General features: G+C 30.3%; 4 protein-coding genes and 1 long non-coding RNA gene across 12 annotated transcripts; 3 read left to right on the forward strand and 2 right to left on the reverse strand.

Moving 5' to 3' along the window:
• Positions 1-69: 69 nt before the first annotated feature.
• Positions 70-932, forward strand: LOC143154192 (uncharacterized). Its single transcript, XR_012994020.1, has 2 exons — positions 70-595; positions 661-932. It is a non-coding gene; the product is annotated as an uncharacterized LOC143154192 (long non-coding RNA).
• Cct4 (chaperonin containing TCP1 subunit 4) lies at positions 133-3827 on the reverse strand. The gene is made up of 9 exons (XM_076326084.1): positions 3537-3827; positions 3117-3169; positions 2907-2996; positions 2538-2789; positions 1673-1768; positions 1353-1514; positions 933-1277; positions 566-817; positions 133-508 (listed from the first exon to the last, which is right to left on the reverse strand). The coding sequence occupies exons 1-9, from the start codon at positions 3643-3645 to the stop codon at positions 263-265; spliced, it is 1605 nt and encodes a 534-aa protein (XP_076182199.1). The 5' UTR covers positions 3646-3827; the 3' UTR covers positions 133-262.
• Positions 3828-4466: 639 nt separating this feature from the next.
• Positions 4467-14233, forward strand: Mon2 (Mon2 homolog, regulator of endosome-to-Golgi trafficking). 3 transcript variants are annotated; one of them, XM_076326049.1, is made up of 25 exons: positions 4467-4955; positions 5484-5615; positions 5703-5885; positions 6020-6256; positions 6326-6451; positions 6512-6709; positions 6849-7101; positions 7169-7322; positions 7440-7682; positions 7778-8064; positions 8296-8666; positions 8772-8984; positions 9070-9245; positions 9368-9530; positions 9960-10107; positions 10247-10500; positions 10559-10693; positions 10761-11011; positions 11098-11260; positions 11329-11472; positions 11547-11860; positions 12008-12192; positions 12399-12642; positions 12826-12908; positions 13036-14233. In XM_076326049.1, exons 1-25 carry the CDS (start codon positions 4836-4838, stop codon positions 13203-13205), a joined length of 4947 nt encoding a protein of 1648 aa, XP_076182164.1. In that variant the 5' UTR covers positions 4467-4835; the 3' UTR covers positions 13206-14233. The 3 variants fall into 3 exon arrangements, with proteins under 3 accessions (XP_076182164.1, XP_076182165.1, XP_076182166.1); XM_076326050.1 differs by having other exon boundaries at positions 12832-12908; XM_076326051.1 differs by having other exon boundaries at positions 11329-11457.
• Positions 14234-14363: 130 nt separating this feature from the next.
• Positions 14364-21165, forward strand: LOC143154176 (uncharacterized). 3 transcript variants are annotated; one of them, XR_012994011.1, is made up of 9 exons: positions 14364-15072; positions 16320-16554; positions 16901-17041; positions 17105-17351; positions 17436-17992; positions 18125-18293; positions 18370-18481; positions 18583-18678; positions 18760-21165. XR_012994011.1 is itself a non-coding variant. In XM_076326052.1 (8 exons), exons 2-8 carry the CDS (start codon positions 16342-16344, stop codon positions 18823-18825), a joined length of 1677 nt encoding a protein of 558 aa, XP_076182167.1. In that variant the 5' UTR covers positions 14364-15072; positions 16320-16341; the 3' UTR covers positions 18826-21165. The 3 variants fall into 3 exon arrangements, 2 of the variants coding, with proteins under 2 accessions (XP_076182167.1, XP_076182168.1); XM_076326052.1 differs by having other exon boundaries at positions 18125-18481; XM_076326053.1 differs by lacking the exon at positions 14364-15072 and having other exon boundaries at positions 16416-16554; positions 16706-17041; positions 18125-18481.
• LOC143154177 (metaxin-2) lies at positions 16861-25250 on the reverse strand. 4 transcript variants are annotated; one of them, XR_012994012.1, is made up of 5 exons: positions 25112-25250; positions 24314-24893; positions 23585-23722; positions 17904-18008; positions 16861-17021 (listed from the first exon to the last, which is right to left on the reverse strand). XR_012994012.1 is itself a non-coding variant. In XM_076326056.1 (4 exons), the coding sequence occupies exons 1-4, from the start codon at positions 25155-25157 to the stop codon at positions 18005-18007; spliced, it is 768 nt and encodes a 255-aa protein (XP_076182171.1). In that variant the 5' UTR covers positions 25158-25250; the 3' UTR covers positions 17491-18004. The 4 variants fall into 4 exon arrangements, 3 of the variants coding, with proteins under 3 accessions (XP_076182171.1, XP_076182170.1, XP_076182169.1); XM_076326056.1 differs by lacking the exon at positions 16861-17021 and having other exon boundaries at positions 17491-18008; XM_076326055.1 differs by lacking the exons at positions 16861-17021; positions 17904-18008 and adding an exon at positions 21815-22295.
• Positions 25251-25384: the final 134 nt, after the last annotated feature.

The following is a 25384-nucleotide window of genomic DNA, read 5'->3' on the forward strand; positions in this document are numbered from 1 at the left end:
TAATAATCGTAATTTTATATTAAACAAATGAATACTATTGCAATAAACAAAGTGAATATTAGACTTTTTCTGTAGAAGCAGATCTATTTTATTTTGAAACAGATTAACAAAAAGTTCAGAAACGTTGATCAATTCGATCTTATTAGTTTATTAAATTATAAAAGTATTAGAAGCTGAACATACATTCAAAACATGATTGGCATCTTGCAATGAATAAAAAATTTACGGTGCAGCTTAAGTGTAAAATTGGTATTCAGTGTTATTATTGGTTTGTATTCACAATATCATCAATTTTTAATATACTGCGAACAGTTTCTGAAGCAAGCGTAACCGCGCTCGTAGAAACTAAAAGCGGTTGAATTACGTTTTCGTCCAACATATTGGTAATCGCACCCTTTCGTACATTGATACCTGCAGCATATTCAGCTTTCGCATGTCGATTTCGAAGTTCTGTTACAGTTGCGATGGGATTTAAACCTGCATTTTCTGCCAGTGTCGATGGAATTATCTAAATAGACAAAAGATGTTAAACTATTGTTCCAAAAGAAAGTAAAGGAAAGCTCACCTCAAATGCATTCGCGAAAGCTTTAATACAGTAAGCATCAACACCGCTTAAAGTTTGCGCGTACGCTCCCAGTTTTAATGCGAGTTCAATTTCAGGTGCTCCTCCTCCAGGAATGAAAGCAGGATTCTTCACTAAGCAACGTACTACGCACAATGCGTCATGCAATGATCGTTCTGCTTCTTCCAAAACCAGTTTGTTGCTACCGCGTACAAGAATTGTTACAGTCCGTCCAGGATTTTGAATTTTAGTGATCTGTAATGCAAAAATTATTTTGAATCAATTTACTTTATATCGGAAACATACTACTAGTATCTCAAACAAACTGTATTATGGACTATGTATGAAAATATATATACATTACACCGACCTTAACAAACTTTGAATTTCCAGTTTGTACTTCTTCACACAATTCTGCATTAACAAGATTTTCAGCAACAAAATGATCTAACGATGCAATCGGTTTACAGCCCAATGTTTTGCAAACAAACGGAATATCTTCGCGTTCAATATCTTTAATAACCATAACTTTGATTTTATCTAAAAAGTGTATAGCTAAATCGCTAACAGCATCACGGAGAATGGACTTTTGTACTAGAAGTACGTTACAACCAGACTTTTTAATTTGTTTTACAATATTTAATATGTAAGCTCTTTCTTCTTTCAAAACACGATCCATCGCAGCATAATCAGATACAATAACATTATGATCCATCTGAAATAATTCAATATATATTTGAAAATCAGAACATTTTAATTTCATACATTTTGCCTTTCTTAGAATACTTACATCTGTTTTAGGTGGAGAAATGCAGAATTGAATTAAGCCTATTTTTGCTTTTTCAATACGCTTTGGCCCATTAATATTACAGGATTTTTGTGTAAATATCAATCCCTTAATAAGTTCAGTATCTTCAACGGTGCCACCTAACTTCTTTATTACTTTTATGTTCTATAAACATAATCAAGAAATTATATAGTTAATCTATAAGTATAATATTTATTTTGGGACTACCATGCACCTTCTTGTCAAACTTAGGAGCAGATAACTTCTCCATTTTCCTTCCTAGAAAATACATGATAATCTTATTTATATATTAATTTTCTTACATTAAGATCGACAGCTTTCTCGTTTCCTTTTTCGGTAACTTTCAATACTGCATCCACAGCCAAAGGTGCTAGAAGACTTGATTGTTGAAAGACAACCTAGAAGAATAATCCAAAAAATTATATATTATAAATAACCAACCAATAATGAGTAATTTGCTCTGCCTGGCAATCTATCTGAACGTATTTAATATTATTATGTAACTCAATTATCTGATGTTGTCTAGAATATAAAATATAGTTTGAAAATGTTATTATTATTTTATAGTGACCCGAATGATACTACTGCACCATCTGATTATGTTTTGTAAGACTGAAAACTTGAACCCCGTATCTTAGAATATGACAGATTTGCGATCGAGACAATAGTTCTCCAAGGCTTCGGTTTCTTTTCAATACATACATCAATGTCACATAAAATATATTAAACAAAATATAGTACACAGTCATTTTTGTCAGATTCCCACAATCCTTCTCTTAATATAAAACCCCTCGTTATAAAAGTAAGCATAAAAGAGATAATTATTTTTTTAACACTTCCTTATATTTTAAAATGAGTCACTGCTACTTTATAGACACATTTCATCAACCCTTTTCTTACAATGCACTAACAAATTGGTACAATTGTATTTTATTTTCAAATTGTTTAATAGATTATAAAATTCTTATAGATTATATTACAATGATAAATATATGTACAAATGAAATAATAAAGGTTTAATCGAAATCGATTCAATAGATTTTAAGATAAAACAAACAAATGAACAAACAGACAAAAATTGTAAAAATGGCTAATTTAGTACAAATCTTCTAAACATTTTACAATTACAAAGTCATGATTTTATTTATATAGATGGGAAATACATACTTTGGAGTTAAGTGAAGTTGCTGCAGCCTGAATCAGTGATTGTTTCTCTTCCACAAGAACAGTTATAGACATAAAAGTCATTATACGCACGGCTTCATCTGCTGCTTTCTGAATTGCATCACTGATTAACGTAGGATGTATTCCTTTTTGTAACAGACGTTCTGCAGCTTCCAAGAGAGAACCAGCCATTACAACAACACTAGTAGTACCATCCCCAGCTTCAGTATCTTGTGCTTTTGATAATTCAACCAGCTAAGAAGTAAAACTTGGTAAAACTTAATACAAAAACATTATTTCATAATGTAACATTCCAAAAATATTTATATAAATTTTAAAAACCTAATATTATAAATATTAAAAAAAGATTACCATTTTTGCAGCAGGATGTATAACATTCATTTCCTTTAAAATTGTAGCACCATCGTTTGTAATTGTAACTTCACCATTGCCTGCTTGAATCTAAATATACCGAATGAAATATTATTATTTCCAAAAATAGATCAATTACAGAAATGCGATATTGAAGAGAAAAATGAAAGAAAAATTAACATAAATATTTAAATATTAATATATTTTTACCATTTTATCCATTCCTCTGGGACCCAAACTAGTACGAATTGCATCACTGACAGCTGAAACATTAATAAATATTTTTCAGATATGAATTCCCATTTGCAATTTCACATATATATATAAATGTTGATCATTTTAGAATATAATTAGATACTATCTTTAGCTTATAGTGACAACCGGCCGGACATTACTATATAAGGTCGTCGTTTCACTATATAATGCGTGGTACAAAACCCGTTAAAGGCTCTGCCACACTGGTATTTGCCTTAGCGCCGGTTACCAACATATCATTATCAATGAGCTTTTACGCTAAGCATTACAGCAGTGAAACAGTGACTTAAAGTAGGACTTTTATTACTGATACACTAATTCGTTAATAAAAATCGAAGCATACCAAAAGCATTTCAATGTCGATTGCTTGCTCACCTTTTGCAGCATTAATGTTGCTACTTCGAATATCGGTGGGTTTGCTTTTATCTTTATAAGCTTGTCCAAGAGCACCTCGTCCATCACCGCTCGCCGTTAGGGCCATCATTCTCGGTAAGATAGTCACGTTTGATAAATTAGATTAATTGTAAAACTTATACGTGAACTTGTAAGCAATTTCTTTCTTTCACACTTTTTCTGAATGATTTGTTCAACGCTTCAATCAAGATTTGATTTCTTCCAATATATGAACTACTTAACACGCGTTTAAGAAACGACTGGAAACCAGAGAATATAGAATACAATGATGGTGCTGAAAACAAGAAGTATCAAAGATATGGTATTTAGCTCCATATAGCGGAGAATTGTAAAAGGTATTGTGAGTTTATATATTATTAAAGGTGTGTGTAGGGTATCTGAATTTCCAGGTTGAGTAGCATTTGAAAAAAATTGAGCGGACTCGAGTGGTTACTCATATATAAACATTCGCGAACTCGACGATTTTGAATTAATTTAGTAACTTATAGTAAACATTACTACAGTAAAAGAAAAATACGTGCATGCATATATTGTACTATGTATATATAGTGAATTTTACAAATAATCAACTTCGTTAACACAATATAATTTGAGCGTGTCCCGATCAAACTTCTTCCAACTCGAATCGAAAATTTCAGGCTGACTCGAATAGCCGGGTATCTGCATACCTCTATATATTGTGTTTTACAATCGAGCAACAAGCTAAATATCTCAGACGCGACATTTCAGATTGAAAAGTGATATAAAACATTAAAAATTTGATAGGTTGTAAGTGTAATTTTAAATTACATGTCCTTGAATTATTGTGTGAGTTTTCCCTCTAATCTGTGAAATAATCTAAGTCTGATGTACAGTACAATTTCGACATATGAGTTATCAGCGCCAATCAGCGCATCAGCGCCATTGCATGCCACGGTTTATTATTTACGTGAATGTGTTGTAACTAAAATGCGAATAATTCATAATTACGGAAGAACACGATTTGTAACAAATTTTAATCAAAAGATTGGTAACATTTTTAAGTGATTAGTATAAGCAACGTTCTCACAATAACGTAAGTTCGAAAATGTTTAAGGACAAACTTGATAGATTGTCACCTGTCCGTTGTCATTTCTGATAATCGGCATGGGACGTGCCAACTCACCTACTATCAGTTAGATACGAATTCTGTTGCGACAGTATGTGTTCATCGAGAAACTGTTTATAACTTACAATGAAATAAATTTTTATGGTAAGCCTATAAAAAAGGATTACGATACAATGGCGAGCGTAAATGTCGGAGCTAACCCGGAAAATAATTCCAAATTTTTGGAGTCATTACAAGCTGATTTTAAGTCTCTCGCTTCTGAAACGAAGAAGAAATATCCACAAATTAAAGAAGTATGTTCTTCTTATTTGAACTTTTTAACAAATAAATACTTATTGTAATCTAATGTTAAGTGAAGAAGTTAGGTTAGTTTATCAACCAAAAGTATATTTTTGTAAAAAGTGTTCGACAAAATAATCTTTTTTTAAAATTTAGCTACTATTACTGCTTTTGATTCTTTAAATACAAGAAAAAAAGGATTTTAAGGAACACTATTTGTGTATAACATATTTGTAGAATTATAGATAATGTTTTTATGTAATTTATTCTTTTACTTTCTTAATATGAAATAAACACATAAAATATTACTAATAATTTATAATAAATATTGAATAATTCTTTAGTTAAAAGTAAGATTTATATATTTTACCACTTATCAATGTTCATGTTAAATACGTGGAAAGAAATTAATAAATAATTTTTTTTATATAAAAGCTTTATTTGTGTTATTGCAGTAATCTTTTGTTCAAGAACATAATTGTATTGCATTTTGAGTCAATTATGATTACATTTAATATTAATTTTTATATAATTCATTATAGTCGTGTGAGGAAGGAATTACAAAAATAAGAACAGCTTCCAATACTTCAGGTGCTCCTATTTATTACATTGTTAATCAAATCTTATATCCTTTGGTTCAAGGCTGTGAGAGTAAAGATGTAAAAATTATTAAGGTACATATGAAGCAGCATACTTTCTATTCTGTTTAATTATAATTTTCAATTTTATTTTCTCCATTCTATGTTTTTGTACTTTTCTAGTTTTGTTTAAGTATAATGCAAAGGTTAATTACGCAACAAGCTGTTGATCAAAAAGGTGCCCGTTATATTACGGACACCCTCTGGATGTTGATGGAAACAGGAACAGAAGAAGTTAAAGTTCTACAAACTGTAACTTTGTTACTTACAAGTAATACTATTGTTCATGGTGAAACACTTGCAAGGGTAATAATTTGTATTATTTAAGAAATTAAAAACTACCATAAATTTGAAGTAATTTTTTAATAATTATTGGAAGAAATTTAATTCTTCTGTATTCATCTAATTCTAAGTTATGAGGTATAATATATAATTTACAGAATTTGGTTCTTTGCTTTCGTTTACACTTTACAAAAGATTGTACAACAATCAATACAGCAGGAGCCACAGTGAGACAACTAGTGTCATTGGTGTTTGAGCGTGTTGTTGCAGAAGATGAACAAAGCCCCAATAATGAAGATTTTGATGAAATAAATTTAGAGGAACTAAAAATTCCAACCAATCAGGCCCCCAAACGTTTAGGACCATGTGCTGCTGATGCATACTTAATGTTTCAGGTAAGTATATTTAACTCTGTCATTAAGTTGTAAAATACAATTCAGTTATTAAATATATAATTATTCTAGGATTTAGTGCAATTAGTGAATGCAGATCAACCTTATTGGTTAATTGGCATTACTGAAATGACACGTACATTTGGATTGGAATTGCTAGAGTCTGTTCTAACAAATTTTTCATCAGTATTTTATAAGGTATATACATTTTAAATATAGTTACTCTAAATATGAATTTTCAATTGTATATTTTTTTAGCATCCAGAATTTAGCTTCTTGCTAAAGGAGAGGGTTTGTGCCCTTGTAATTAAGCTATTTTCACCTAATATCAAATATCGTAATTCCGTTCCGGCATCGTTACAACAAGCCACGCCTCTGGATAAGCCTTACTTTCCTATTAGCATGAGACTTCTCAGAGTCGTTTCTATTCTAATACAAAAGTATCATTCTCTTTTGGTGAGCACCATAGTTTTAATATTTCTAAGAAGTGTTACTATGCTTCACATAAATGTCTTTTATTTAACTATCATAAAGATAATGTAATATGATTTCCATTGATTATTAAGTTAACATATTACTTTGCTTGTATTTCCAGGTGACAGAATGTGAAATATTTTTATCTTTAATTGTTAAATTTTTGGATCCTGATAAGCCAACTTGGCAGAGAGCTTTAGCATTGGAGGTTTTACATAAAATGACAGTCCAAGCTGATCTCCTTACAAATTTTTGTGAATGTTATGATTTAAAACCTCATGCAACTAATATTTTACAAGACATTGTCAATAGTTTGGGGGCGTATGTACATAGTCTTTTTGTTAATCCTCAAATGATGAATCAAACCAATATGGGTAAGTTTAGTTTTACTAATAATGAAAGAACATGAAATAAAATTGCATTAATGCATTTATAATACAGCAACAAGTACAACAGTACCACCGAATACTGCTTCTCCATTATTCACGGGAATGCCAATAGGCCCTGGTGTCTCACCCCAACCTGGTTTTTACTCGCGTGGTATTTGGCTGCCAGTAGTTGCGACATTCACAAGTGGTCAAGCTAAATCTACGTAGTAAGTATATTGTTACTGTTTAAAGCGTAATATTCTACATAAATGTTAATTCCTTAAACTAATATTTCTAAACATGCTTTAAATTTTCTTTATTCAAATAATTCAAATAATTTTTAGTTTGGACATGCTGGATAAAGTTGAGCCACCACAGATACCAGTTGGCTATGGAATTAGTATAGCTTATGCATGTTTATTGGACATTATACGTTCTATCTCTTTTGCCATTAATGGTTCTGGTGAAGTTGTAACCGGAAATCAATCTTATAAACCGAGCGAATCTGAACGAAAACTCCATATCCAACTCGTTAATTCCAGCTGGTGCGGGTTGTTAGCAGCATTGAGTCCTCTTATAGATGCCAGGTAGAAAGTATTAACATTTGCATTTATTATTTTACTTTGTATTTAGAATTATTTCATAGTACACAAAGATAATTTTTTCTCATTATAATTGTTAGCACGGATGAATCTGCAACGGAAAATGTATTAAAAGCAATCCAAACTTTTGCATCTTTATGTGGACAACTGGAGCTACAAACTCCACGTGACGCATTCATTACTGCAATTTGTAAAGCTTCATTGCCTCCTCACTATGCGTTGACCGTTTTGTACAATGCTCCCCAAGGTATACCAAGCGCAAGGCAACAAGATTCCGCTCAATATAACTTGACTATTGGAGAACCGGATTATCGGCAACAGGTCGTAGCTGTTGGTACTCCATTACCTACTGCATCTTTACCAGTTGGTGTGTAGAAGTAACTGAACAGTAAAACGTTTTTTAACAAAACTTCATAAAACAGTTATTTATTGTCAAGTCTTTATTAACAATATTGTGTGATAAGAAATGTAAATAAGAAACTTTCAAATCAAATTACTTAATTATAATCTTAATTATATATGCTTAATGATAAGTATGAGATATGTACTAATGATAAGAATAGTACACCAGAGTAAATATAAAATTATTTTTACACAGGCGCGCACCAAGGTCCTGTTATGTTAACAGCAAAGAATTTGCAGTGCATGCGTGCGTTACTTTCGCTCGCACATTGTCATGGAAGCATACTCGGTGGTGCGTGGCACTTGGTACTTACAACATTGCAACATCTTGTCTGGATACTTGGTTTAAAACCTTCTACAGGAGGATCTTTGAAAGCTGGTAGAACTGCTGCTGATCCCAACGCAGTACTAACAAATGCAGTTATGGCAGATCTACCCGTACTTAGTGCCATGCTTAGTAGATTATTTGAAAGTAGCCAACATTTAGATGATGTAGCTTTACATCATCTTATAGATGCACTTTGTAAACTAAGTCATGAAGCCATGGAGTTGGCTTATTCTAACAGGGTAATTATCAAGATGTTTTATAGCTTGTAGTGGTAAAATTAAAAGAAATCGGGATATTTTCTTCGTAAAGAAAAATACTAGAAATACTTGGTATTTCTCTATTAGGAACCATCACTGTTTGCTGTTGCGAAACTACTGGAAACTGGTTTGGTAAATTTACCCCGGGTAGAAGTTTTATGGAGGCCATTAACGAATCATTTACTAGAAGTTTGTCAACATCCACATATTCGTATGAGAGAATGGGGAGTGGAAGCTATTACATACCTTGTGAAAATGGCACTTCAGCATAAATATCCTCAGCCTTTACGCGATAATCAAGTATGTTTATTTATTGTATGTTTAAGACGATTAGAATAACATTTCCGGAAATTAGATAATAATCGTATCTATTCTTCCATCACAGAAGTTGCAGACTTTACTTCTAGGACCATTATCGGAATTATCATCGGTACGTCATGGTGATGTAAGACAACGTCAATTGGAGTGTGTTTTACAAGTATTACATGGTGCAGGAGAGACATTATATCATGGCTGGCCGTTGGTACTCGGTATCATCGGAGCAGTATCAGATCATCATGGGTAATTGTTACTATTAGCCTCACAATTTATATTTAATATATGTATACCTAAATTGAAATAACTTAAGGTTCTTAACTAATGTATCTTCGTATAATTTGTAATATATTTTGTACATTTTACAGAGAAGCTTTAGTTAGAATAGCCTTCCAATGCTTACAATTGGTAGTAACCGATTTCCTACCAGTGATGCCTTGGCGGTGTCTTCCACTTTGTGTAGACACAGCTGCCAAGTTTGGTTCACAAACGCAAGAATTAAATATCTCACTTACTGCTGTTGGATTAATGGTAAGAATGAATTATCTCTGAAAAAAGTTTCTAATATTCAAAGTCTGTTTTTGTGTGTTAATCTTGGCTTCTATGTTTCTTTCTAAAACAATCTTACAAGAGATCAGAAGTTAACATGCTGCGCGAATTCAGTGATTCTTGATTAAAACATTCAATTAAAGAAGAAAGTTATGATTAAAAGACGTGCATATATTCAGTTCTAGAAGACTTAGAAACATGTAAAGTTAAAGTCGAAGGCAAAGTCGAAGGCCTTGAATCAAAATCAGGCAATTACAGTTTATTATGAATGCGTCATTACAATAAAACTTTTTATTTCATATATAAAATACACTGCATTAAAGTAGATTCATATACCATCGATAAAGTAGACTTTATAGTTTAGTAAATAACTTAAAGTAATGTATTTAAATTTTTATATCTTTTTTTCAGTGGAATATAAGTGATTATTTTTATCAAAATCAAGAAAAACTCTGTATTTCCCTAAAAGGAGACTCATCATCCGTATTTCCGGATTTTCCTGGTACAACAAACATGCCAGCGTTTGATAAACTTTGGATGTGCCTATATGCGAGATTAGGTAATCAATTTTTCTAGAATAAGATACTTATTAAATGGTAACAGAGTTTCAAATCCAAAACAAACGGATGACGATTTTATTTCTATAATAATTTTTTAATATTGTGTTAATTTTAAAATACTTAATTTTACTTTTCAAGGAGACTTATGCGTGGATCCCCGACCTGCAGTGCGCAAATCAGCCAGTCAAACTTTATTTTCTACTATATCTGCTCACGGTAGTTTGTTGCATCAACCAACATGGCAAGCTGTGCTCTGGCAGGTTCTTTTTCCATTATTAGATAAAGTGAGGAGTTTATCTAATTCCGCTAGTAGCGAAAAGGTCGACACCAGTGGAAACATACTTATTCATCACAGCAGGAATACAGCACAGAAGCAATGGGCTGAAACACAGGTAATAATTTCTATATACATTTAAAGTCGGCGTCTACTTTTATTAAGTCATTTTGTAGGTGTTGACATTGAGTGGTGTAGGAAGAGTATTTAACACAAAACGTCAACTTTTACAAATGTTGGGAGATTTTCCTAGAGCTTGGTCTCTTTTATTAGAATTTATAGAAAATTCAGCACTCAGTAAAAATAACGAGGTGCGTGAGTACAATTTTTATCTTCGTGAGAGTGAGTAGAAATATGTAAACTTATTTACATTGACAGGTATCATTGGCAGCTTTAAAATCATTTCAAGAGATCTTGTATCTCCAAAAAGGAAGTGATAATAATGAAGTTATTCAATCAAATGATACTGAAGCATTGTGGATCGTTGCATGGCGAGTATGGCTTAATATCGGAATGGAAAGTACAACACCACCTCAAGAAGGCGAAACAGAACCGTACATACCTTCGCAAGCATTTCTAACAGCGTTGGTCCATATATTCCCAGCTGTTTTTCAACACATCAGAAACAAGTGTGTTTATTAATCTTTCCGAGTAATTGAACTCTTTATCTAGTAAAACGAATTTTACGAAAATTATGATTTCAATTTTTTCACAGATTTACCGGTTTGGATTTACAAAAACTTTGCATTGTGCTAAAAAATGCAGTCGCGGTTCCGGTACACGGTGAGTCAGCACCGTTTATCTTACCTACAATGCCAGATGTCGTTCTTACTCATTTACAGGATGGTGTGCTTCATTCCATGGAACTTTTGCAAAAGGTATTTAATTTATTTCACCTTCAGAATTATTTTCTTCGTTCAAAATTAATGTTATTATGATTTGACAGGAAGCACTAAATGGGCCTGATAATCTGCGAACAATGATCGTTCTAATATTTCTCCAGCTCTTAAGTTTTTCAAAATTGGCTTGTGAAGCACCTACGTATGGTAAAATACCAACAAAACACATTTCCCAGGTTAGAGGTGTATCTGTGCGTATTGTACTTTAGATACGTGACCACGTAGTCTTTCAACTATTGTTACTCAGAATTTCTTGTTTATTTAGGCTGATTGGGTGATCATGAATTATGTTCCTTTTGGAGAAAAAGCCTTATCAATGGTCGTATCGCTGTATCAAAAAACAGCGCATGAAATGGCAGTGATAGATGGACAAGTTCTAAAGCACATTATAGAAGCGTTGCACGTGCCTTTGTCAATAAAGTATACATGTCCGTCACCAACAACGTGGAAATTGGCTGTTACTAGTCTGCTTGCTGTTCTACATACTGGTTTGCCCCTAGCCAGAAAATATCCAGAACAATTTCAAAGTATGTGGCCGGAACTGGCAAATACTCTAGATGACTTTTTATTTCCAAAGAGGTAATTTTAAATTTTGTCTTTTCTGATTTTTTTTTTTTTAATTTTTACCTATTAAAATAAAGAAATAGTTCTTATTGCTACGATTTTATAAAAATCAACAACTTATGTTCATTAAAAATTATGAGTTGGTATTTCTGTTAATTCTAGCGTACTGAATGTGGAACGAGGTGTCGAAGAAATTCAAGCGGATGAAGCTGTAGATTGTCAAGTGATGGAACTTCTACGTGATGAAGTTTTACCACATTCTCAACATATACCTCATCAATTTATCTTACGAGTAGTAATGCTTTTAAACAAAGGTTCCATACATTCAGCAACAACAACAAATATTGGTAGGAAACATGAATTATTTTTAAATTATTTAATAGATCAATACATAACTGAACATCACTTTTTACTTCAATTCTTTGTATACATAACATTTGATTTGTATTGTTAAATTGTTTCACGTATAGAAAATTTATTAGTTTTCTTCAGTAATATAACATAAATTCGTTTAAGTATAATACTATTTTGCATTTTCTATTTACTATTCTAGAGAATGGTAATGAAACTAAATTAAGAGAAGAATTCGCAAAAACATGTTTTGAAACATTGCTACAATTTTCTCTTTTGGATGGGTTAAATAACGAATCAGAGCACGATACGTCTAAAAATCCTGAAAACGATGAAGGAGGCGTAGCAGGACGATTAGCAGTCACTGCCCTCCTTCATAGGTTCCAAGAAGTTTTACGGCGATATATAGAAAATGAAAGGCGAAGTGGAAAATGTCCATTACCTAGGTAATAGTTTTGTTATTGACACTTTTGTAATTTTTTTTTATTTAAACCCGATAAAAAATATTGAAATCAGCTCATCATTTATTCTATAGCAAACCTAGCAATAGTACACAATTATATTTGTCTATATAAAATATAATAAACGTGTACCAATTTTTAAGTACTTATTATATGAACCTTTTCTAGGTACAGATTATCTGAAATTTCATTTGTTTTGAAAGCTGTTGCAACACTTGTAGTATCGCTAAAAAAAGCGCCTCCAAATAAAGGTAACTGTAATACCTTAAACTATTTGAAGGAAAGCACAGAACTGCTAATATATTGTTACTTACTTTTTGGCCATCTCCATAAACGTGTCTTCTTATCTCATATTTGAATACGTATTTCTTTTTTCAGTTGAAAAGTCAGTATGGGAGCAGTTAATCGGATTATATCCTTGTTTAGTAGAGTGTACAATTGCTACAGCATCAGGCCAAGTTTCAAGATCATTACGAGAGGCCTTGCTGCAATACCATGATCTATTAAGGCCACCGATTCACAGTTCCACAACATCAAACGGTGTTTGACCAATACATACTTTACTTCTAACTCGAAATAGTAACATTTACTACATTACAAAGTAGTAAACATTTCGTAACTACGGTTACATGTATAATAAATTACGTTACAAAATTTTTACTTCCGCGTACACGTACAAGGTAAAGCATCTAAGGTGAAGTACTGCTGGAAATCTATTATTTACACATGTGTCGAAAAGTTTGTCGTTCTGACATTATACATTTTTCGTTATCATGTAACAAAGGTAAACAAATTTAATTCTTATCTTTATTTTTCTGGTGTAAACATTTTGATTTTGTAAATTGCAATAGATTTTTATAGAAAGATAATTTTAAATATTAGTTTCACAATAATGTAAAAAATGCATCAATTTAGTTATTCATTTGAAGCATCTATTTTCTCAAATATTTATGCTTGTACAATGAGCCAAACAGATTCCATCTCCTTCAAGCAGGCACCTTGATTGATGTTGGAGCTGGTGATTTTCTTCTAGAAGAATAAGCATCTGTTTGACCTATTGTACAAATCTGACCTGGAAATTAAAGCTTTCTTTTTAGTTAAAAAAAATGATCTGGAGATTATAAAAAAAAATGCTATGTATGGTGTGATATTTATAGATGAAAGTTGCATACAATGTTTTGTTTAATTAATATTTCTATTTATAATGAGCAAAAACTAAAATAACATAATATGGTCTCTCATATTTAAGTGAAATAGCACACAACAAAATGTAGTTTTAGGAAGTCAAAGCAAGTATACAAAAGTTGTATGAAATATCTATTCCATCAGTGCAAATTGATTAATAACTACAATTTATATACATGCCATGTTACTGTACATAGTTGATGTACAAGTTGGCTTTTCTAAGACATATTGTAAATATTGAACTAATCGTGACTAGTAGAATATACAGTATAAGACGATTTTATAAATATAAAATTATTATTCGCTATTCTTACAATGATATAATATTGGAGGAACTATGATATAACGATGTAAATAGCTACACGGAAATTCAATAAAAGTCTGAAATATTTGTTGCTATTTTTGTATAGAAATCGTGCCTTCACAGGTTTTTAGGCTGCATACTTTGTATACTTCTATGATTCATAAATATACAGCAAAAGTTTTTTAAATACTAAGTTCTTAGGACATTCATAAATGTGACAGAAAAAATTAAAATGTTTTTAATCAATATTTTGTTATTATTTTTATATAAGTTTGTAAAATATATGTTCATTCTATTAGCTACACTGTCGTACTATACTCAGGATTTTACTCTTGTAAAACACGATCATGATCTAAGCTAGTCTATTTGTTCTGACTTAAAGAATAAGCTATTTAACCGTAACAATATTGCAATATAATAAATTAATTTTATTAGATATCAGCAGTATTCAGTATACGTAGTTTTAATCTATGCATAATTGTGTGAATTAAATTTGTTAAAGATTTAATATATGCGAATGGTACTTGGTTCGATTTCTATTAATGGGCAAGCGCCATTGTAAGAATTGAAAGGAAGCATCATCTTGAAAAGGTAGATGTCGCATCAGTAACCGGAAAACTTCTACAAGTTAATCAAGTTTCAACAAAAGTGTGTTGAAAAATTGTCTTTATTGTACTAACGTTTTGCATCGGAAATCAAATAAATTTGACAAATTTTGCCTATGTTCGATCGTTTCAAAATATGTCGATAAAGAAGTGTTGAACTTGATTCATGATGTATTTTCGAGCGACGCCGCAGCCATGTTTGTTTAGTTTCGGGGGGATGAAAAGCGAACGCGAACAAGGGATTTGAATAAAACGCGTGTGATCATAACGTACCAACTTATTTCTGTGTTTAATGAGTGTGCCTATTAATTAAGAGATATGGTAAGCGGTAACATCAGTTAAAACATAGATTAAGTGTCTATTCATGGAGGATAGTTTTCGCGCGAATTTTCAGGTGTTACGATTGTTGTTGGGTGCCGCCGCCGCTACCGCGGCGCAACACTGCACTTTCAAACTTTCGATCGATTTGTAGCCGATGCAAGACCGTAAAGCAAAATGGGCATTGAGTATGGCCTATCCTCTAACGCGACTTTTATCCTATTTCTCGATGATCGTTTGGTTCCGCATACGAACGACGTACCGTTTCTGTGAAAACGTTAGAAAACGTAACCGGGTATCACACCGCATATAAATCGATATATACTTATGAATGTATATGCATACGCGCATTTGTGTGTGTGACGCTCAAACACGAGTGCATATACAGGTACACAAGGAACCGTGGATCAGGAACGCCCCTTTTTACGATACGATCGAATTTCTTTCCCGCGCAATTTCTAAGATGCGATGAAACATCAATAATTGAGAACATTAAATTGTTTATATTTTTTATGAAATCACTGTACCGATTTTATTTAATTTTTCGGCTCCCTTCCTTCATTGATGATTCTTATTTACTTTAATGAAATTTTACATTCATTGAAATTCGATGTTTTTTAAAGAATCTCAAACACCCTAATCCCGATATAGAAAGAATATAATTAAACTGAACGACAAAGGTTGAAGAAAACAGAGAATTTCAAAATGTATATTATATAAATATAGCTGTGATTGTTTTCTGTTGATGAAGATATGATTGTACTTCTTAAGTTCATTAAAAATCTCTTGTTTACTTCATGATTATTATAGTTAAGCTTATGTTTAAATTAGTTTTTAAAGATAATTTAATATTTTAAGTAATATATTAACAAGAGAAATTAGTGCCTTGCTTGAGCATAAATTTTTTCTATGTTTAACTTTTAATGTTTACTACTAAAGATAGCATGTTAATAAATCTGTTATTATACTTAGTAACATATTTTTAGTAAAAATCTGTTGTGCTCTTATGTAAAATATGTATTAGAAAGAAACAAATGAACATATATAGATTGTTACGATATTAATAAAGTTTGAAATAACAGCTAATAGATTTTTTAAGTTATTTTACGTATGTATAATCGTAAACATCTAATGTTATTTCTTTATTCATAACTAAAAAGTAAAAGATATTTAATACTTGAAAAGTTATTGTACTTATTATTATTCTTAAAAGCATGAAAATAATATTCTGTAATTATACATTGTTTTAGGGTATTTAGACATTTCCCTGAAATGTGGTTACGAAGTGAACATGTCGGTAGAAGACTGCGTGGTCGCATAAACATAAGTACTGTCCCCAGATCTAAAGTTTCCAATCATCGAGTACAAGTTGGCAGTTTGCGAAAACTTCCATCTATCAGTAATAATAATCATCGTATTAATTCACCAAACAAATGTGGTAGACTAACACGATGGAGACATAGATGTACACATTTTTTGAAAGAGGTAAGTACTAAATTTTAATTAAGATTTAAATTTAAATTATCTGTTTTACACATAGTACATTCTTTCTTGTTATCATCCAAGACATTAATATTCAATTATACTATTTCAAAGTGTATTATTGTTGTTAGCTTATTGTAAATGATCTTTGCAGGTCATTTATTAAAACAAACTTCACTGTTTCTTAAAAAGAAAAACTTTCTAACTAATCAACGATTAATGGTTAATGAGTGACTGACTAACTCGCAAGGATGTTATGCAATTAGATTTCTTAGAACTACAATCGAAGCCATTTGGTTAATATAAGGACACCAATTCAGTTTTGTTAAAAAGATTATTATCTTCGTAGGCTTGTAAAGAAAATGTTTTACATTTTGCGAAGTCTGCGCCTATTAGACGTGAGAGAGGACCTCGTAGAAGAAAATGCATAAAGCGATCAATGGTTACTTCAACTCCATTACATCGATCATCTACAAAAGATACAGTTCCTGTAAGTTATTATAAATTACTCTACATTTAAATAACCAAAAATACATTGTTTTAATTTTTTTAGCCATCAAAATGCACAATAGTATCTAAAGTTTCTGAAGAATCTAAAGAAAACTGGAATACAACTATTTTATCTCTATATTCATCCATATTAAATACAGATTCATGTTGTTCCTCCATATCTACTATAAATGATTTTAAGCCTTCCATACCAAGTGTATCACCTCTGACAAACCTAATGCCTCCAGCATCTATAGGATCACATTCAGACCTTTCACATGTATTAGATAATGAAGAAAATAAGAATAATGGTAAATACATTTATAAAAATTACCTATTAATTTGGTTTTTGCTTTTTGTTTAATATGTACTAAATGAAATTTTGTTCATTACAGATACCAGTTCACTATATTACTCTGTTTCTTGTATAGAAACAGAAACATCTGAAGAATGCTATAGTTTAATACATTCTACATCCATGTATGGAACTCGTGCTTTTTCACCAGAAAAGTATTTTCCAAATGGAAAATACGCACTTAGCAATAACAATGAAAATAGTAGCAATTTATCGAAAAGTCAGTATTCTGTTGACAGTCATTCATCAAAATATGAGTCAAGTTTTACTACTACAAAGTATAGTACATCAACCATGTATAGTATAAATCATCATCATTCATCTGACACAAATGGGAACGTTACTGAAAAATATAATTCTGATGATATTGAGAGCGATTATCACGATGTCGAGTACATGGAAGTTGGAAGTGAAGAAATAGTAGAAAGCTGTGATGTGGAAAATATGGTTACTCATGTGCAGGAAGACTGGGAACCATTTGATCCTTATGTCTTCATCAAGCACTTACCACCTTTAACTCCAGCAATGAGAGCCAGATGTCCTGCACTTCCACTTAAAACACGCAGCAGTCCAGAATTTAGTCTAGTATTAGATTTGGTATGTTCATATTTAACTGAAATAATGAAAAATATAAAATAATAATTATAAAAAGTACGCCAACAAAATTGTGATAAAATTTAAATATCACAGAACAAATGTACATATATAAAAAGATATTTCATTATACAGGATGAAACGTTAGTTCACTGCAGTCTACAAGAACTTTCGGATGCGGCATTTCGTTTTCCAGTTGTTTTTCAAGATGTAACGTACACAGTGTTTGTCAGAACACGACCGTATTTTCGTGAATTTTTAGAACATGTCTCGTCATTATACGAAGTCATCCTTTTTACCGCAAGTAAACGAGTTTACGCGAACAAGTTAATGAATCTTTTAGATCCAACACGAAAATTGATTAAATACCGTCTATTCAGAGAACACTGTGTTTGCGTTAATGGAAACTATATCAAGGATCTGTCAATATTGGGTAGAGATTTATCGAAAACTGTTATTATTGATAATAGTCCACAAGCATTCGGATATCAGGTAAATAAATATTTAGAAAAGTAAAATGAAATGTTACAATTAAATTAAGTGTTGATTTTAAATGAATCACTCTTTATTCTTATGAAATATTTTTGTTAAAGTTGGAAAATGGTATCCCCATAGAAAGTTGGTTTGCTGATCGTTCAGATAATGAATTAATGAAATTGTTACCTTTTTTAGAAAACTTAGTAAACTGGGTGAGTAGTTACCTTTATACTTAATAATTCGAAATAACCATTAGAAGTGGAATACATATAATTGTTATTTGTTAATTGCAGGGAGGGGATGTTAGACCACGTATTAGAGAACAATTTCGACTTTTTAGTTTTTTACCACCAGATTAAGTTAGATAGTAAGCACAAAATTAATGTGGAAGTACCAGCCTACGTCGGTATATACATGTATGTATATCTTAAAAATATTAAGTAGGTAAATGTAAGATATTAATACAAAGCGTGCAATAAGACACGCCAAAAAAATTATATACTTTGCAATAATATCTTATTAATAAATATGTCCGGTGAAAAAATATTAAGATGATTAAAGTCCAAAACACAATTACTTCTGTAAACGTTTAAATTACTGTCCAACTATAATTTTTATGAAATTGTATTCATTTGAAAAGAAGTTTCTCGACGTGTGCACAAATAACGTTTTCTTAAATTGATCTCCTTATAAAAAAATGTCAAAAATGCATTTGAAAGTTAATGTCTTAATACATTACAATTGCGTTGTTAAGAAATATCACAATATAGTAAGTATTAGAATCTATATCTATCAAACTTTGGGCAGGTACCAATCAATTGAAATGATAGGTAATAACAGTTTGTAATTCACATACAGACCAATCAAGATTAAAGACAAATTTAATATTAATGACTGCTAGAGATGATGCATTCTGCAAGTAAATACTGTGCATACCATTTTAATTCAAAATGTTTAAAAATTAATTCATGCATCCATTGTTGAATTGCTCTAGCAGTAAAAATTTTAATAAATTACAGGTGTCTCTCAATTTACATATTCTTTTAAAAGGGTCAATAAAAAATAATTTATAATATATACATACACATATGAAATTGAGAGGTGCCTGAAGCATATTTGCAGTAAAAAGTCACTTATTATTTTACATAATATTTTAGTTTTTTGATAAAAGTGCTAAGTGTATAAAAAAGTAAACACTATATAGGCGTACATTTACCACCCGTTTTTATTTAAAAACTCGTAGTTGATTAAATTCCATTTTTGACGAGATTATCATTATTCAATTGTAAAATTATAATATCCTTTACATACAAAAATACGCGAAGCACTTAATGCATTTATCTATTCACAAGAGTAACATAAGAAAGCTAACACTCACGAGGTGAAATCATTGCAATAGTTAAAAAACACAGTAAGTTCATTGGATAGAAACAAAATATACTCATAGAATAAATACAGATAAAAAATGAATATAGAGCAAACTTCCAGTTACAATGCAGGTAACTTCTGTTCTGACAACGTTTTTACTTCTATGCATAGTAGATACATAGCAAAAGTGAAATCGTACCTATATAATAGAATGTCCATAAATGGAAATATTGAGCTCGTACCTTCAGTACAAAAACACTGTTTGTATTCATTACATTTATAATTTACTATTTCAATTTTATTATATTTTAACAAACGTCTCTCCACAAATAATTCAGCCTTCTGTTCAAGTGATATTCTGGAAAGTTTTAACTTTAAAAAGATTAATATTATCATTTATAATTTTAATTTTGCAGATAATGATCATACGTTTAATCTGTTTTTATTATGTTTTTACTACAATATATGTGTATACATTTTAAAATGTCTCTAAAGGGATACAAAGTCTTCGATTCAAACTTAGTCATTATAAAGAAATATGATCTCAGTCTGATTACCTTTAATCAGTGTATTAAAACTATAAGTGTTGAAGCTTTAGTTGAGCACTACAAGTATAAATCAGTATAGATAACAGGTTATTTGAGTGCATATATATACATATATTCGTAATTAAGAAATTACGAGTACATGATATGTATGTTCTGTATGAAAGTGCGTGTGACAACAATATCATTATACCTACACCTAATAAGATTATAGAATTGCGTGTAATCCATAGTCGCAGACCTATATCAAAATGAAACAACCATGCAAAATAATTTAGCAAAAGTAATGTGAGAATTTATATCTTGTAGTTCTTACTATACTTCAAGATCACATCTACGTTTCACATCACGCATTTACAGATGTGTAAGATTCTATTATTAAAAAACGTGGAAGTGCTTACATCGTTTATACTAAACATTTTTTATTGTATTCCGTTAAACTAGTAAAAACTCTATTTTATAAATTTGTAAATTGAAACTCATTCGATCTGATTATTTTTGTTTTGTATAAGTGTGTTGTGCAAAGATGAAAATGGATTCAGTGTTTTAATTTTATTACTGTAAATTGCTGTGCATATTTGTCATTTCATGCAATGATTTTATTTCCGTAGTTCTTATGAATAACAAATCACAAGTCGCTTACACTTCTGTTTAGAATAATAAAATTATATTTCTGTGTACATTGTAATAGCAACTTTCAGATGTAATATTTGTTACTGAAAGATACTATCAAGAAATAAAAATAATAAAAGTAGGGAGATTGTACAAGAAAAATACATGCTTGTTACATATAAAACAGGTGTTTATGTTATTGATTCTTTATTCGCCATTAAATGATGAATATATTCATATATAAATTGTTATAGTAAAAATACAAACATTGTTTATTTCATAACATTCCTGCACATTTAAATACTAAATTACAAAGAACATTCCAATATTTTGAATTAAAGCAGAGTAATGTTACATTCTAGTTAGTACACAAATGTCTGATAATGTAGATATTTAATTAAAAATGTAATAGTAATTATAATTAGTGTTTGTTGTAACTAAACGCTGGAGACAAGTAGTACGTAACAGACTTAGTTTAATAATTACAAAAATTAACATATAGTGGTGCAATGTTGGGTCAGTATTAAATATTTATTTTCAAATTTAGCTTTGTATGATATAAAATTATTTGAACCTTGCTCCAACAACTTATACTTAACTTAAATTTAATATTATTATATAATACACCTTTATTATTTTAAATACAATTTCTAAGTGTATATTACAATTACGTAGAATACAAGAATCTATATAAAAACTGACTAGAGACATATTAAAACTTCATTATATAATATCAAGATATTCTGTATATGTACATGTGATGTATATGTATATGCATATGCGATATACATACCTTGTATAGGATTGATTATAAAGAAATATAAGAGTTCATGTAACTAATAAGGAATTCCAATTGAAATGAAATTAGAAAAAAGATAAGCAACTTACGATATAAAAAAAGGTAAATATATTATCATTAGCTACGTCAAATATATACACAATTTCTATAATTGAAAAATTACTTATTGTCGATTAACACCATCTAATCACACTTAATATCAGAATGATTATTATTGTATATGATTCTTCAGTATGATTCAATTAAATCAAGAATAAATGCTGATAACAGCTACGTTGAAAATATTCCTTGAAGAAATGAACAATAATCGTTTAATAATTATTTACCATTACTTCTGACAAATTATTCTGTGAAATGTCAAATTTAGAGATACCTTCTGTCGGTTATATATTCTTGTCGTTTTTCAAGAACATGTGTTTAAAAATATCCAAAGTCGTGTTACTTACTTCTTGCCTCCAACATTTTGCTATTTTATTTGACCTCTATTGCTTGAGGAGAAAAAATGCTGAAAAATGTCACGTGCAATATTATGCATTTAAAATAACATTATATCATGTTCAACGCTAATATAATTTCTATAGTTATCAGTTATTACAAGTTAACTATCAATACTTTCTTATTCTCTATACAATTTACTATCCCCTCAAACTCGAACTTCAGATACATTGAACCCCTATTTATTGTTGATACATAATATACAGGATGTATTGATAACAAATAGAACCTATTTCAGCAGTGGATTAGAATCATATAAATAATGAAAAAAGTTCATATAAATATGTATCCTATTTAATCTTGCTTTTATGCTATAATTTTGTATTGTAGTAACTTTTAAATACAAATTGAGCTAATGTAATTGTTTCTACACAATACTCAATAAATTCTTGATATCTCTCAAACTTATTGACTATTCTGTTATATAAGTTAAATTAATTAAATTCAATTACAGTCAGTAATCAAATTCCATTTTGAGCCTTTCCTATAAATATCTGTAGCTGTATGTTATTGAAATATAAATATGGGTGTAATTTGAGAACAATCAGGGTATATGTTTATATGAACTTTTTTCATTATTTTGTGTTTCCAATCCGTAACTATAATGGGTTCCACATGTTATAATACACCTTATATATAGACAAAATAAGTATATTTTATATGTGGTAAGCCCTCAAGTTACACGGATTCCTCAATACGCGATTGTCCTTTTACTATGTCTCTGATTACTGGTTTTCTCATTAATTGATGTGTGCGTGTGTACTTAAATATTAAATAGAGTTTTCTTTAATTTTTATTTTTATAAAAGAGTGTATATGGATCCGTTTGACTTTAATTAATTTTTAAAAGTCGGACATTTTGATCAGCATTTTGTAAGGCTTGTGACAGAGTAAAAAGTAATTGATACTGCTTATGTTCGTTGCACTTGTGGCACCACATCTTTATCCTAAAACTAATCTTTTCTCCCTGCAATACATCGTATTTATACAATTTAATTTGCGCGGAAAGCTTTGAATAAATTAACCGTGTAAGTCAAAGACTTACTATATTCAAATGTTATATGCCATAAGATTGTTACATAAAATAAATAATTCTTTATATAATGTAAAAAAAATTATTTTTCTGAATAGAATTAAATAAATTTACTGAATACTGCACATTTCTGGTCTTCTAGCTTTGTCCTTAGGAATATCGCATGCATAGCATAGGAATTTAACATCAGTGCAGTCAGTATATCTAAGTTCAATGTATCTGAAATTCGAGCACAACTCCTTTTAATCTTCTGAACGCTGAAAATACCTAGTCTCAATGCGTTTGCAGAATTTCACAAGCAGTGGATAGGTCTGGACAATATTCGCCAGTTTGTTACCAGGTAGAGGTGTTGTAATTATCGTAAAAATATGTCCAAAGACTAAGGCATCCAATTCATTAGGTGTTCTAAATATAATTAAATAATAAAATAATCAATTATAAATTGGTTATCTAAACAAATTAATAATATCAGAATATATGAATATACATGTATATTTCATGCAATTGTACAAGTCTATTGACAAAATGATAATAAATGTTAAAATGATTATCATTCAGAAGAATTTTCTGAAAATGATGATAATGATTCAAGAGATTCTGAACAATTCCATAGGGTATCTTTTGAAGGGGAGTTGATGACTTCAAAATCTTCACTGGACTCAGCCAAAGGATACTGGAAATATTTATGTTGAACTTTTATCGCGTGTTCAGTGAGTCTAGGAAATTGTTTGATAGTTGCAGCAATATCTTCTACAGTGGGACCAAGTTTGGAGTTCAGTAGTCTATATACATGACCAAACACCAAAGCATCTACTTCGTTGGGCCTTTTTAATTTAGAAACATATAAATAAGGTAGTAATAAATAAAGTGTATTATAATTGTAAAAATTAAATGTGAGATGGATGATTAAGACACCTGCTTAATGTTCTTTTTTCAATCCTATTATAAAATGAATCAGGACTGTGTAATAATTTAACATTAAAAAATTGTACTTACTTGTCTCCAGAAAAATATTCATTTCCATTTAATGTATCGGACAATGCTGTACAACAATTTTTTACTTCGTTACATACTTCTTCTATAGTCTTGTTATACCATTTAAGTATATTGAGTTTCTTTATGACTTCTTTTCTTTTTTGCCAGTTTAAAAAGTGATTCAGGGGCCAAGGATATATACTCCCATGTCTTGGTTTAGTTACTTCATTTAAAGTTAATTCATCAACCCAACAAATATATAATTCTGCATTTACAAATACATTATTCACTAATGATATATAAGCTCTCATATCTGCTTTGCAATTTGAAGACAAATGTTCTGACAAACTTATGCCTTTATTTCCTATGAAAGACACAATATTGTCAAATTCAGATATTACCAATTCTCCGCATTTAATGAATGGTACTCGACCAGATGGGGACATATATTCTGCATTCTTTCTAAATTTTGGTTCGAACTTAATACCACACATTTTAAAAAAAGTTTGTACAGCTAAGCAATTTGCGCTGTCAGGTAGCAGTATTTGTTCAACTTCATATGGTTGATATAAAAGAATTTCTTGAGGCCATGGCTCCTGAGCTAAATAAAGAAAAGTAATATAATTTAACTGGTGTTTCAAAATGAAAAAGGAAAAGCAATATTTTTAAATGGTTAATATAAGTGCCACGAAACATGCACAGACGTATTAAGAAAAAAATTAATAAATAAACGGTAATACTATTCTCATAAATAAAGGTTAAGTATCGTATAAATCAGAAACGTGAATTAAAATGTTTTGAAATAAAGTTAATAATTACCTCCCAATTCTAAAGTTATAGAATCTTCCAACAGAGTATTAGGCATTTTATTTAATTGAATATGATACTAACAACGATAAAAAATTTTACTTTTTCTATTAATTCGAGCTTCGTCAAATGACAGAACAAGGGAGTGCTGAAGTAATAAAAACTTTTTACCCCAATTCTTGTTTGCAGTAAACAATAATATACAAAACTAATATTTCAATAACATATATTAAAATCGAATTAATTCTATTAAATAAGATATCGAAATTCAATTTTTATATTTGA

This window comes from Ptiloglossa arizonensis, chromosome 14 (genome assembly GCF_051014685.1).
Source record: "Ptiloglossa arizonensis isolate GNS036 chromosome 14, iyPtiAriz1_principal, whole genome shotgun sequence".
NCBI classification, from domain to species: domain Eukaryota; kingdom Metazoa; phylum Arthropoda; class Insecta; order Hymenoptera; family Colletidae; genus Ptiloglossa; species Ptiloglossa arizonensis.